Source organism: Amphibalanus amphitrite, unplaced genomic scaffold, assembly GCF_019059575.1.
Source record: "Amphibalanus amphitrite isolate SeventyFive unplaced genomic scaffold, NRLGWU_Aamphi_draft 000090F_arrow, whole genome shotgun sequence".
Classification (NCBI taxonomy): domain Eukaryota; kingdom Metazoa; phylum Arthropoda; class Thecostraca; order Balanomorpha; family Balanidae; genus Amphibalanus; species Amphibalanus amphitrite.
The window spans coordinates 474,237-489,422 of record NW_024881586.1 but is presented as its reverse complement, the minus strand read 5'-3'; the positions used below and the strand labels follow the sequence as shown (position 1 = coordinate 489,422).

Genomic DNA, 15,186 nt, shown 5'->3' with positions numbered 1-15,186 from the left:
ATGTCTGCAGTATTTTCCGAATTCAGTATTTTTCCATAGGCTTAACATTACGACGTAATGACCTCTAACTGACCTCAGGTCAGTGACCTCAAAAAACCCGAACTATATGTAATACAACTCGGTGAACTTAGCATATCCTGAAAGTTTGAAGGAAATCAGTCGAAAACTGTGAGTTGGACAGGTGCAAAAAGAAAATTGAAATTTGACCATGACCTTGTACCGGTTTTTCTGACCTGGTGACCTGACCCAAGGTCACCTGGACCTGAAATTTTCAGGTCATGTGTAAAAAAATTGCCCCATAGGCTGTGTCAAATTTGGCGGCGCTGCGCGCCGCCGTTTTTACGTTATCTTTGAAAAACCTTAGGGGGGTCCCCCTGCCAGGGCGAGGGTTAAGATACCTGACCTGGTATAAGAGACCTCATTTAGCAAAATATGTATTAGAATGCAACCAATGTACTATCGATGATTTCCGATAGCATGCCTTTTACTCGATGTTATGACGCATGTCTTAGAACGCTTGTTAACGGTCCAAAACGGATCCTTTAATCTGACCTGTGTCGTCATCGGTTGCACCTAGGTAAATGAATTTTGGTCACGTGGGAGTTCTCCAGTGGGGCTATCGAACAAAATGTGGCCTGACCTTTAATCTGCTAGGATACGCTTCGGACATCAAGGGGACATCACATCTTATAAGATGGCCAAAACGAGCAAAATCCAACATGCTATTTACACGCGTATGATTTCAGTTTTACGTCACCCATTACCTAGCTTTGACCTCAAATACAGGCTTGGTACTCCTAAGAGCTAAGTCGTAAGTCACGGTATCCTATAGATTTTGAATCTTGATTATTGTGTTCACGGAATTTAGATAAACCATACAAGATAGTCATCAGCGACCAGAATGGAGGACCGAAGATGTGTGGTAAATTAATACATAAATTCTTATTGGCTTATCCCAAATTGATGGCTTGTCAGTTGTCTCACACAGTCATGACCATTTAGCAACGCGGAGCCACCACAAAGCAATTTTAGGCTTTCACCAGACAAGTCTGTTGCATTTACTTGTCAGTAGAAATGCCAGGTGCGGCCTGAAAGTCCTCTGATAATGAGCAGGCTGTACCGCCGCTCACCAGACACTGCCTGGAGGCCGGATACCTGTAACTGGTCACATCCTGCAACATGTCGCCTGCAGCCCGCCGTACATCAGCCGTCCGTAAGCCGCTGCATAAGCCGGCCGGTACCTCCAGTCGGAGGAACATCGTCTCCGCCGACAGCTCAGGGCCGGCCTCAAGGTCGCAAGCCGCCAACCCGGGCCCGACGTCCACTTTTGTGGCCCCAAATACCACCGCTCTAAAATCGCGCACTGCTGGTCGTGCACGATTTGGTAATATATGGCAAAGGTAGTTACCGTGAGACCGGAAGACAGGTTGAGTTATGAGCACTGAACCAGCACTTTAAATTTTCGCCGTGAACATGTGACGTTTTATCGCGAATACATGCCATATCAATGTCTTTTGAATAGCATGTAAAACGATGTTTTCTATTTATTCCCAAATTAAAATAGAGGATATCACTCATTTACACCGGCCTGGTTTTAACCCGGCAGGCGGTGGGCCTCCCGGCCACCTTCCGCGCGGTGGGGGGGGGGCATTTTTTTGCCCCCCCCGTATCTCCGAAACTACTGGAAGGATCTGGAAAATTCAAACGGCGTTCGATAGCCCTGTCAAATTTGTCGAAGGAAACCAAATTTCATTGACCTCGGGGTCACCGATGACGTCACAGGTCAGGTCAAAGATAAATTGTTTCACCGTTCACGGGGCTTCTAGGGAAAGCGCTATAACACCGAGTAAAACACATTTTGTCGAAAATCAGCGATAAGGCGTCAGTTGTCTAGTACATATGTTGCTATTAGAGGTCACTGGTCATACCAGGTCAGGTCACAGGTCAGGTCACCAAAGGTCACCAAGGGTCACCACATGAACCCAACTTTACTAAGGTTGTGCGATGCATGTTTTATGGCCAGTTTTTCATTCCCAACTCAATGGTGTTGGTTATAAGACCATCAGGTACGGTTTAGGTCACTTTCTGGTGGAGGTCAGGTCAAGGTCAGGTCAAAAAAGGTCAAATTTCAAAGTTGATATTTTTGCATAAAATGGGTATCGATTCGATGCAGCTCGTCACGGGGAGTCTAATGGTGGTCTTTGTTGTGCGCTACAAGGTCTAGAATTGCTAAAAATTGAGTTTGAAAATTTGACGTCATCAATTTTGACCTTTTTTGGGTCGAAAATGGCAGAAATGACGTCACTCTGACGTCATTAGAGGACAACCTATCATAGCCTTTGGAAAAAATTTTGGTCACCATGTGCGCTAGCTACTCCCGGGAGGGTACTGAAAGTTTGGTGACGATCGGCGCAGCGGTTCTCGAGATATATCGAAAAAACTAAAGGGGGGGGGGGCAAAAAAATGCCCCCCACCGCCTGGAAGGTTAAAAGGCAGCAAAGTAAAGCATTTTAAAGTGTTGACTTCATTTTGGTACTTATTCTAGCTGCTAGGCTTAAATACATAAGTGATCTCCGCTGTTCGCCAAGCTTAGGAGAGGCTTTTCACAGGAGGTCGACATGTTTTATCGTTCGTGAGCTCGTATTTTCAGACGAGAACAGGCAGATGTTAAGTTGTAAATAGCCTCTCCATTGCTTCGAAACGCATCTGGCATACCATCTAAATGTTTCCGTCGTATGTCATCTTTGACATTTCTAAATAACCCATAGACCATCAAAGATTATCTGAATCTGTTCATGATATGACTATTCATTTCCATTGTTGGTACATCTTTTTTGTCTGAATATTTTTGCTCAGGCAATCGGAAAAATTATAACTTTGAATATATACTTCGTTGTAAGTGTGCATATCTGCATAAGCATGAGAGTTGACTTTTCATGTGAAAAATTATATAGTCTATTGAGAGGCTACATCCCTCGGCCTTGCATCCCTCATGTGCTTCTCTACCCACATGACCTCGTAACATGCATCGCAACCGGTTAAGAACAAATAGTTGACCTGAAAATTTACAAACGGCCGTTGGGCTACTGAATAAAGACCAAGAGACTATAGACTCGTGCTTATAGACTTGTGGTGGCCGACAACTTCTAGACGTTTTGGCAATAGATTTCCAACATTACATCGTTGGTTTAGTTGGTATGCTTCTGGTCTAACGAGGCGTATTGCGCCCAGCCTCTATCAGAACTGAAACACAAATAAGTTTGTCTACTCGAGAGTTTCTTGTGGCTGTCTTGTTACGCTATTGTGACTAGAATGATACTGCTATTATTCTGCTGCTGTTTCTCCAAGCCTTGAAAAGGAAGGGACCTCTTCACTCCGACACAAGTCGCTTTTGTATTTTGGCTATGGTGGGCGCACTGTGGCCTTTGTTGTCTTTATTTTTAGTTTCAGTTTCGTCTGCTTCATTCGCAACTCAATTCCAACGTAGGCTCTCTAATGACAATTTCCTCTTGATTCCGAGTCTCTCTTTTGTCAAGGCATTATCCTTTTTAATTATAGAGAATCACGCCTTACATGAGCTTCTCCTTGCGTCAATCTGTGAACTTGTCATTCTCGTACAGCAACACACGTAAGGGCGCGGCTGGGGTTTGACTCCAACGTACCATCCGTGTCTCCGTCTCGTGACTTGCGGTCACGTCTGGGTGCATCCGAAGGCTGGGTACTGCACTGGCCTTAGGTTGGCGCGCCGGAACTCGCCGGCAAAACAAGAACCCAGCTCCGTCCTTTGTTTACGCTGATTACAGAGCACGGCGCCAGCGAACGCGTGTAGCCTTGGGAGATCGCAGTTAAATGCGTGCCGTTTTCTGAGGGAAGCTGACAGAAAAGTAGCGGTGAAGGCACGTAACCCTGGAAGATCCCTGTAAAATGCGTGCCGTTTTCTCAGTGTTGAACTTCCGTAGACCACGATGAGAGTTGTTTTACCTTGGAAGGATGGTAATAATCGTAACAACCAATAACTACGCCCTGATATTGCACAAGGATGTCCCATCTCACGATAAAAGCACGTCGTAGCTCCGGTCACATTACCGGAATCAATCGGTGAAACAACCACTCAGGTCTGACCGACGTCGTTTATATGCTCCCACAACCGCGCCGTTCGATTTCCTGCTCTGGGCTGTACATCCATTACACGCTCGTGATTACGTCACCTTGGGCGTGACGTCATAAGACCGTAGCTGACCGTGGACTTTCTCCGTGGGCTCCGCCGGGCAGAGACGCTCCTGACGCGACACGACGCGCCTCTGAGAAACTCTCCGAAACGGAAAGTGGCCGGGTGTGGTGCACGCGGGAGTGTCGGGACTCGGGAGAGAGAGAGAGAGAGAGAGAGAGAGAGAGAGAGAGAGAGAGAGAGAGAGAGAGAGAGAGAGAGAAAGAGAGAGAGAGAGAGAGACCAGCCAGTTGTCAAACAAACAAACAACCGTGCAGAGTCTGATCATTTTTACTGACGGCCCCAGCTGTTCCTAACACTTGTTCCAGCTAGAAAACAATCATGCTAAACCTGCTGAATGCTGATTGCTGATGAAAATAGCGATGGGACTGCCGATTAACCACGATCTTGCTAATGAACCTGCTCCTGATCATGCTGAAAACTCTGTGGTTAAATCTGCAGGTATACCAGGCTGTAGCAGTGGGATTCTATTTGGATTCACTGACCTGCAGGCCCCGAGAACGGCCGATCGGTTCGCACATATTTGCCGGACAGAGTGGACCGGGATGATCCAAGCACAATGCGGCAAACCGGTTAGATTATTCTGAAGCAGCTGCTTTTGCTATTAGCTTTGATCGGCTTTTATCCTATGTTATGCGAGCTATGGTTTTGTGCAGCATTTATAGAAGGATTTTCAGAGTAGCGATACAGTACCCTCTGTAAATATCACCATTCTGACTTGAAGAAGACAATGTTCACATTCAATGGATAGCTCTTGTTTGGGCAATGCTAAGAATTCAGTCAGAAACTTTAATCAGGATGTTTAGTCAGCTTTGTATATCTTTGCATCAATCAGGTTGAGAACATTATAACTTCTAACCCACGCCCCGTAGCAGTGGGGGGGGGGGGGGAATGGTCCCCTCTTCTTTTCTATCGATATCTCCTAAAGTACTGCAGAATGCAGATATCGCCACCAAACTTTCAGGACCCCTCCGCGCATCAATGTTACACTCTATGACTATTTTTAGAGGCTATAATTGGTTGGCAACAAACGACGTCAGAGTAACGTCATGTTCTGCTTTTTTCGACAAAAAAAAAAGAGTTTCGAGGAGGCGTACAGCTACATACAAACAAAATGGATCCACCAGTAGTTCGTCAACTAAATGCATGATGGATTTAGCTTCGAAATGACAGACGCTGCAGAAGAGCGTGATGCAACAGAAATCAAACTCAAGCCAATCGAAGTAATTCGCTGTCGGGTTTTCATCACACCAGTATATTAGGCAGATGAAGTAAAAGCCGGTTGTTCGGATCTACTTGAACTTTGCAACTTCCGGGTTGATGGCCTAGTCATTTATCAGTCACGCTGCATTCCTATATAATCACATAACCATTGTTCCTTGGAGCATGTCCGGGTGGTTGTGCATGCACCCGAGCGGTAAACACAGGCTCCCAATCACACATTTACATTGTGCCGGGGCACGCCGTTTCGCTGCTGCAGCTCGAAGTCAGTGACTCTTGACAGCGCCTCCGGCGACAGATTCCCAGCTCTCTGGACCGCCTCCTCATCGCGAACCGGCAGGTTGTGCACTTGCACTGGAGGCAGGGTGATTGCAGAGGTCAGTGACCTTCCATAAGTACCGCGGGTCCCATCCCACCGAGACCGCTGCACCCGCTGCCGTCTCAGGGTCGGTGAGAAGGGTTGGTGCCTACCACTTGGTAGTTCGATGTCAGACTGGTGTAGATTGCTGTTGGACTGGGCTGGGCTATGAAAATTGTTGGTAGAATACCGACATGACTGGAGCATAACGTGAACTAAAAAGTCATTACGAACTGGGGGAATACTGTTGATGCCTGAGAGTAAATGAAGGCACTTGATTGCTTGCTGCTTGTCATTTGTTTTACTAGCAATGCAACAAGGCTTTGTTTGATATAAGTCGACTGACGTGTTTGGGGATCACATCACGTGAAGGGTGGAGTGATTAAGAAAAGCTGCACCTATAAAAGGGAAGAACAAACCAAGAGTCCACCCACGACTACAGTGTGGGCTCAACCAAACACGAGCCGTCTCAAGGCCAACAGGAGCGCCTTCTGGCGAGCTGTATCACCTTTTACTGTTCTCGGGAGAGCTGCGATGTGCAGGCAGATGCAATGCGCAGTCATGTCAGTCAGCAAAACATGCCAGCAGAAGCACTGTCATGCTTAGACCTTCTGACGTCTTGTCTGATTTGTATGTAAAGCAAAGTAAACACTTCTAATTGTAACATTCTTTACAGTGATTAACCCTCGCCCGCACATGGGGGGGTGGTTGCCACCCCCCCCCCCCCCAGGTAGTCTTTCTGCTCTGCACTCAACATTTTTAGAGCTAGAAGGCTGATTTTTCGCATAGCTGCTCCTCTATCCTTTCTTGATGTTCACTGAAAATTTCAAGTTTCTGTGGTTTTTGGTTTTGGAGATATGACCTTGTTTTTCAGGTCATGTCATGACCCAAATGGCCAATTCTCAACATCTTGCGCTGGCTATGGGCCTTGTGAGCTTTTAACACCTTGATTTCGGCCTTTTATGCCAATCCTACCTCCCACCTATCATGAAACATGTTGTTCGACGATGTACTACAGAGGTCAAGGTCAGGGTCAAGGTCAACCTAGGTCATCTAAGATAATTGCGTTTTAGGCAAGCTGAATTTACTTTTTTTTTGAAATTTTTTGACTACATTTTTGGTAAAAGCTTCTCAGATCATGATTTCATGTAATATGGACACATAAACAATCGGTGCACACATCAGTATACACACAGACACACACAGACATACAAACACATATTATTGACCTTGACCTAACTTGACCTGAGATGACCTCAGCAGCAAAAACCTGGTCGGGTAGTGTGACAAAGAGGTTCTAGCTGGCTTGGCACCAGAAAACGGCATCGTCATCGGCATATGACAAGCAGCGCGCTTGATATCCAACGGTGACCTAAAACAGCAACATTTTTTAGTTTGACCTGACCTGGAAGGTCAATGACTGACCTGAGAAGGTAAAACTGGGTATCATTGGATTCGTCTCTTCCCAAAGAATCTTTTTGGTCTTTACCGCTAAGCTCTATCTCCAACAGGAACGAAATGGCGCGGGGGGGGTGGCAACCACCCCCCCCCCCCCCCATGTGCGTTCTAGGATGGGAAAATGGCATGTGCGGGCGAGGGTTAATACATCTATAAATAAAAATGAGTAATTTGGATCACGCACTGACGTGCTTTTCACTTGCGTAGTTTTGAGCTCCAATCGCACTGTGCAGAAGGGCGCTGCCCTGTCTGCACAGTGCACAGCGCACACTCACTCCCCCACCAGCATGGGCGTGCACGGGGCGGTGTTCGGCGATGGGACGGCCCCTCAAACACCATGCCTACTCTGACAAACATCAGCCACGACTAACCTGTCTGCCAAGCCCTGTGGCGATCAGCTTTGAGCTTTCAGCCACGCCGGCGTGTCAGTTTGTGACAGGTCGGACAGTTGCCTGTCATCAGTAACAGAGCAGTCATGTGACAGTCACTGCAATCACAAACCATGCGTCTGAAATCATAGACAATGTCACACCTGACAACAACATTTACCGCGCAGTGATGGCATGTACCGAGGACAGCCCTGTCGCCAGGATACATATGCCAAGATATGTATCGTTCTCAGCTCGCATAAATCTGCCCAGTTCCCACTCGTTTTCCCGACACCCAAGTGCCACATTGGCCTTGACCTGGCACACTGACCACGCGGCCGCTGTGAGGCCTGTCTGCTGAGAATTGATAAGACTACCGTCAGGGAATGGCTCAGCCGCCAAGCCCCGGCGTCTAAAGCGGCGATGCCGTGACCGTTGGAGCCTCGAGTCACCAGTCATCGACGGATGACGCAACGCCGCGGCGCCAGGAGAGCAAACTCGGCCGGGGGTCATCCGCTTTGTATTCGGCCGGGGTCCTCCGGGTCAACTCTCACGAGCTCGATTGTGGCTAGAGATACTAATATCAGGCTGCGGCGGCTTAAAGGTAGTGTGCCACCTTTGAAAGATTTCCCATTTTATTTTTCCTAGGATAAGAAGCTTCTGTTTTTACCTAATATCGCAAAGAAAATCAAAAATGGGCCTGGAATAATGCCTTTTTCGCCTAAAAGAGTCTCGGTTTTTCGATATGTATAACAACTGTAGTGGGCTGACCTGCAGACAGGCGTCGGCAACAATCGCGAATGCGGCGCACATGTGACAATAAGCAAAGGTCATTATAGAGTTACGACGTACGGGAATGAGTTATCAGCTGTCTAATCGTAGACAACACAATGTCGAGCCTTAAACTGTAAGCCTGTATTTGGTACTGTTTCTTTTATTTGGCTGTCGAACATTATTTATGGTTTGAAATATGATTTTATGTAGAATAATTGATATGAAAAAGCCGTCTCTTAAGTTATGACCCCATTTCACCACACACAAGTGGCAGAAATGACAATGATCAGCTGACGCATTTTTCTTGGCCGAAGTCAGAGCGCGCGGCCCGACGCACCACCACCGCACCACAAAGTATGAGCAGAAGCCACGCCCAAAGCCAGGGCCCCGGTAACGTGAGGTAGCCGAGTCGGGGCAGCGTGCGCTGACCCAAGCCGGGGCCGCAGCTTTGGGCGCGGTCTACCGCATCCCCGCGGGCAGCCCCGGGCTATCACATGACACCGGAAGGACGCGCGGCCCCGGCTTGGGTCAGCGCACGCTGCCCCGACTCGGCTACCTCACGTTACCGGGGCCCTGGCTTTGGGCGCGGTCTACCGCACCACCTAACAGGCGTGTTCGAAACCGCAGGAGATGATGATGAACGGGTTTATCGAAACTTGATTGGATGAGCATATCGGTAATAGCGATTTCAGTGTGTGCATTTATTGTTCATAGTGGTGTGAAATGTGGTTGGGGTACGACCGACAACCCGTCGGGGCGAATTTCGCACTGGGGTACTCAAAATTTGAAGAATTTAAGACGTTTCCATGAGTTTTGAAGGTATGGATAAGTTCTAAAAATCCAGTTCTTCTTATCTGGGCCATTAACTCCATACGGTCCAGGAAAGCTGGCACACTACCTTTAAATCCAAGTCGGAGTGCGGGGAAGCCGGGTAACTTATGATTCCCGGATGAAATTGGAAGCTCAATTGATTTTATGAACGTCCGGTTGATGGGCAGTGGCAGTGGAAGCTAAGCCGGAAAGCTTGGCTCTAAACTCCCAGTGGGGGAGGTCCTTAGTCTGTGGCGGCTCAGTTGATTGTCTCTGAGCTAAACTCCCGGGCGGAAGGCCCTTAGTCTGTGACGCCCTAACTGATTGTCTCTGAGTGCCGGATCGCGGCGCACTAGCTGTGATAGATCAGTGATCCTCTCAGCCCGCGGCCATCTCCAGCGCCGCCCCCCGCCGGCTCATCCATCGCCGCGTAACAAGCACCTCCGAGACCAATCAGCCAGTGTCACCGAGCTCAGTGACGTCACAAACGCCCGGGGATGACGTCATACGGCGGCGCCGACAGAGCCGCCGTGCTGGTGTTTCTCGGGTGACCATCAGCGCCCGTCCAAGCAGCTTCTGCGAAGAGCTCGCCTCAGGTGGTGGTCGACCTTCGTGTCGGAGCCTTCGTGGCGTGCCAACCCTCCCCTCCCTCCCCGGAGCGCCGCCCCCGCCCCGTGCCAGCGGCTGCCTACCTCGGAGCTCTCCGAACAGCCCTGTGACGTCACCCGTCTGGCGGCTGATGAATTCCTAGTCTCGACGCCACGCCACGGCCATAAAAGGCTTTTCCTCTCTGATGGCCGCGGTTACGGGTGACAAAGACCGACCCGAGGGCTTGAAACGGGAATTGTTTTACTGCGCTGAGCTATTGCCTTTGTCCGATCGCAGTGTATTGTGGAGTCTAAAATCTGGTATTGCGCTGACGGGATGTACGACTTGGAAGGTTTCAGTATGTAATGCGCAATTGTGAATGCGCAATGGTGTTATTCATTGCGCAGCTGTTACGTGTTGTTTCGTACTTTTTATAAATATCTTGCGACAATGGAATGCGGATAATGCAAGAATTTGAATAAACCCGTAGAGTCTGCTATTGCAGACTCTACGGGCTCCAGATACATCACACAAAACACAGGTATCGTAAAGAAGTTTATTAGCATTTTTTCGACCTCTGTTTCCTAGCAGACAGCACGTCAGTCGGAATTTACGAGCACAGCGCAGCGGTTGCTTGCCTGAGAGGCGCCTGAAAACAAAAGAACCCACGGGGCGTATCCGAGTCCTAAGTATTCTCCTTGGCTAGCGCAATGCATTGTCCGCGAAAGAGTTGATCCGAGTGTCTGAAAATCACGCAGACGAAGGTCAACCAGCGAGACACTCGACACTTCTTGACGCAAAGTAAGGAAAATATATTATCACGTCCCCAGATCGTCCAGCTATTGTGCTGCCAAACAAACTAGGGGGCTGTTAGCTTCAGCGTGCCTTTCTTGGTGAATCACTGATATTCACGATATTAACGGTGCTTGGTCTGTTGTTTTCTTGTTCCACAGTCACGAATGTAACCGATCTTCCCATTAATTGACGTGCACTATTGAAGGACGGGTACCGCGTGAACACCAAAATGTTTTGACATCAAACACGCAATTTTGTCAAGGTCTGCTATGCCGACGGCGGGATGGCCACTGTTTTCCGGATGGTCACTGTTTTCGTGAAACATGACGCACAAAAAAACAACCACAGAAGGACATCCTTGGTCCCTAATCAATGCATTGTTACGGGTTCCAATTTGCATGTTTCACAGCGTAAATTTACTCGGAAATTTGAAGAGAACGCGCAAATTTGTGCGTAAATTTTAGGAGAATTTCTCCATTTTGATCAGCTCGTTGACGCCGTCCACCACCTCCCTGACGGTGTCGATCTCGTTGATTCCAAGTGTGCGGCGGTTACAGACGTCCAGCACCCCGGCCCTGATGATGTGCTGCTCGCCCTCCGTTCCCCGAATGCGCAGCTGAAGCTTTTTGGCGGCAGCATTCAGCTTGGTCGGCTCAATGGCCAGTCGAGGAAGGCGAAGTCGCACCGAGACGCGCAGAGCCGAGCCCAGATCGGTAGGACTGAACGTGACGAAGCCGAGGCGGCTGCTCTTGGAGAAGCTGACCTTCTCCTCCAGTTGCTGTAGACCGTCTACGAGACGCCCGTAGGCCGATGGCATGTCACCGTCGTCCTCGCGAGAGATGATACGCACGTGATCCGCCTTATTCAGCCACACTAGGAAAGATAGATCCTTGTTGAAGAAGACTCCACGACCCGTTGGCCAGTCCCTGCAGGCGTTAGCGGCCAACAGAAAACGGTTACATTCCCCCGGTAGGGCGTTTTCATCTTCAAGACGTTTGCGAATTTCATCAGTCATCATCGCGAACGGGTAGTACTCGCCTGCTACCTGGCCTTGAAGTCGCCCGAGCATAGTAAACAGGCGGCTCTCGATGCCGCTGCATTGGTCTTTGGTCAACAACGAGTTGAGAGGATAGCCCTGGACGGAGCGGGAGCAGCTGAGGTGCATGGAGAGCACGAAGCGCCCCTCTGGGTCGATTCTGCTGACCGTGCTGGGGTCGCCGTAATTGCATGGTGGGTGGCGGTCGATAGAGGAGAAGCCGCCATGGTAATCATCGATGATACGGTCAAGTAGCGGAGCAAAACCGTGTACGATTCTGCATCTGGGGCGTACACGCCAACCTCTGAATCCAAGTGTCGCACACCAGATTGTATCACATCGAGAAGCGTGCCACCGTACAGGGTTGACTTCTTCTTGACAATGTCAAAGACTTCTTTTGTGAGATGCTTCTTCAGTAGAGATTTACAATCTGTTGCTTTTTGCAACGTGTCGTAAGCTGCATCAATTTGCTTCCGAACTTCTTTATCGATTAGCTCATCGTCGTCATCATCATCATCCGCTGAAGTTCGCACAACTGGTAAATGCCTACATTTACATGGTAAATTGCCCATAATTTGCAAGTCAAGTCACATTTTGATCCGGATGCCATGGAATTTACATCTCGGACAATCACAGCTTACGGATTTACAGTTCTTCACACTGCAATTTAATTTACTATCATTTAGTGTAACTGCACACAACCAGAAATTTTGATAACACCTTGGGAACAAAATTACGTTCGATTTTAATCAGCCATCTTTCTTCACAGGTAACAAAGTCAAGTTACATCCTCGTGCAAGTGATAGACGATAACTTCCTTCGCAGTCGATATGATACCCAACTGTTGTCAAATTACTGATCGTGCTAGCTTTTGCTTTCAAATGAAACCGATGTGCAGGTAAATATATTATAAAAAACGTTTTCGTCTATGGCATGCTCCCTGCAATCTTTAAGTATTACAAGGTGTTCAAGCCAATATCGTCTTTCCTCCCGCTGCTTGTGACCCCATTCCAGTAGTTACTGCTTACTGCTTCGTATGCATGCTAAGCCTGTGACGTTTAACTTGGTGGTACTGCACCGTAACTCGTGTCTCGGCCCCTCGGACAGAGACCGAGACACACCCTGACATTGAAATGTCCCAACGCTGTCGGAACTATTGGCAAAAGTCTATTCAGGAGTATTGAATTAGCATAAGCCTATTTGAGACAAATTTATTCACATTGCATAACTATCGATTGGTTGCTTGCCTATACCAATGCAAATATCGTTAAGAAAAAAACTGAAATATAACATTGGGTGTATGAATAGGCAATGGATGCAAAACAAAATGAAAATAACATTTTTCATTCGGCTTTTTACCAATCAATTAGAGGTATTCACTATCCAGTGGTTGTTATCTACAGTACAACAGCTTCAGTAGCTGTTATCCCGAAAAACATCTCCTTTATGTCATTTGACAGAGAACCGCCTGACAATTACCAATTTACAAGAGGATTTGGTTTTTATCGATGACGATAACGGTACGGCCCCATCGTGGGGCCCTGAGAAACATTATACCTATAATGCAACATAACCCGCGATTGACACCGGGCTCCCGCTGTTTGGGATCGAATGACACAGCACGACGCTATACCTTTCACCTCACGTCAATGGTGACAGCTTAGTATGCCGAGTCCAGGTTGTGTGATGCGCACGACCAACCGGTCACGAGTCTTTGGAGTACCTACATGTGGCATGGATGTAATCCGATATTTTATCAGACTTTTCGTCTGAGCCTGTGTCGATTGAGACAGGGCCTGAGTTGTTTGAGTAGATGCGTGGATTGCCTTAGAGAACATCTCTGTTTTTCGAGCCAACGTGTAGCAGCTACTTGAGTAAGCCAAGGTGTAGTTTGTCTGAGCCAATATCTGAGCTCTGTGAGCAATCCCGGCACTTTAGCAATGCTCCACCGATCTGCATCCCCGCCTCATCTACACATGACCCACCTAACGCTCGTGCTCACCTGTTGCAGGGGAGAGCGGTCACCTGGGAGAGAGTCCAGTCTTTTCACCCGTCTCCAGCGCTGGTCCCATCTCTGAGACATCCGTGCAGGAGAGCGCTCGACTCAACAGAAAATGACAACAAGAAGGTAAGACCCGAGACCGCGCCGGCGTGCCACGCTCTGTGGGTCACCCGAGAGACGCAAAAAGTGGTCATAAGGGATGATCAGTCCATCAAAGTCATTCACGTCTTTCACATGCATGTGTGTATCTAATTTTAACCCGCGCCCCACTGGGGTCTGCGTATAACACGCCCTACTGGGGGGGGGGGCTATTCATAGCCCCCCCTCCTAACTCCGAAACTACTGGGCCGATCGTCAAAATTCAAACGGCGTCTGATAGCCCCGGAAAAACTGTCGAGCGAAACCTAATGTCATTGACCTCGAGGTCACCGATGACGTCACAGGTCAGGTCAAAGTAAAAATTATTAGCATTTTGGCTTGTTCACGTTTTGGGCTCTGGCCGCCGTCTTACAAGTCAGATCATGCTCATTTTTGGTTCACACACTCGTGAACAGATGCTCTAGATACTCTGAGGGTACCAAACCTGTACTTTGATTTTCAGGTCAAGGTCAGGTCATCACAGGTCACGAAAATATTTTATCATCCGTCGGTCACGTGACACATGTTTTATGGTCCATTTGGGCCAAAAATTTCGAATTTGATGTCGTCTGTGTCATTCGAGGTCATTTTGAGTCAAATTTAGCTTAGGTCAGGTCACATTCAGGTCAAAAAAGGTCAAATTTTGAAGTTAAATTTTTTCAACAAAAAGGTGTCTATTGGATGCAGTTTGAGCTCAAGAACACGATGGTGCTATTTATATTGGCGTACGATGTCAAATTCGTGCTGAAAAATTGATTTGAAAAATTAATAATTGTTAATTTTTTGCAATAATGCGTATAACTTGGTCATTTTTGAAGATATTTAGCTAAAACTTGCTAGAGTTAGTCATAATAATGCGTTCTATCACATATATTCCGGTTTTTTCGAAAAGTCAAAAAACAATTGAAAAAAAAATGTAAAAATATAAATTTTGAATTCTATTATATACAATTTTTAAATTTTCAAAAATTCGAAAATCCGAGATAGCAGTTTGATAGCGCAGTTTATTATGAGTCCTCTCATGCAAAGAAATTGGATCTAGCTTAAAAACTGAGCTCTTGGGAGCGATTGCCGTGGTTCAATGTTTTGCGTCGAAATCGGCCGAACATGACGTCACTCTGACGTCATTTCCGGCCGACCTATGGTAGGTACGAAGTTCAAATTTTGACACAAGGTGTCAAATTGATGCAGCCGAAGGTACTGAAAGTTTGGCGTCGATACGTTAAGCGATTTGGAAGTTATTGCAGAAAAACGGGAGGGGGGGCTATAAATAGCCCCCCCCCCCCAGTGGGGCGCGGGTTAATAACGTAATGCGTGAATTTAGGGCAATACGCATTTAGCATAGTTCATAAAACATCACAATCCACCTTCCTTTTAATCACTGATGATATTTTGTTCTAACCAAATTAA

At 47.6% G+C, this 15,186-nt stretch overlaps 2 protein-coding genes across 3 annotated transcripts in view; one reads left to right on the top strand and one right to left on the bottom strand.

Annotated features, from left to right (window-relative positions):
- Positions 1–15,186, top strand: part of LOC122380054 (tryptase-like) — a 74,638-nt gene that overhangs the window by 37,628 nt on the left and 21,824 nt on the right. For both annotated transcript variants that reach the window (XM_043362832.1, XM_043362831.1), the window contains exon 2: positions 13,648–13,764. In XM_043362832.1, the coding sequence (XP_043218767.1) occupies positions 13,751–13,764 (14 nt within the window). In that variant the 5' untranslated portion in view covers positions 13,648–13,750. The remainder of the gene's footprint in view (positions 1–13,647; positions 13,765–15,186) is intronic.
- On the bottom strand, positions 11,061–11,765 carry LOC122380028 (arginine kinase Scy s 2-like). The gene has a single exon (XM_043362762.1). The coding sequence runs from the start codon at positions 11,763–11,765 to the stop codon at positions 11,061–11,063; it is 705 nt and encodes a 234-aa protein (XP_043218697.1).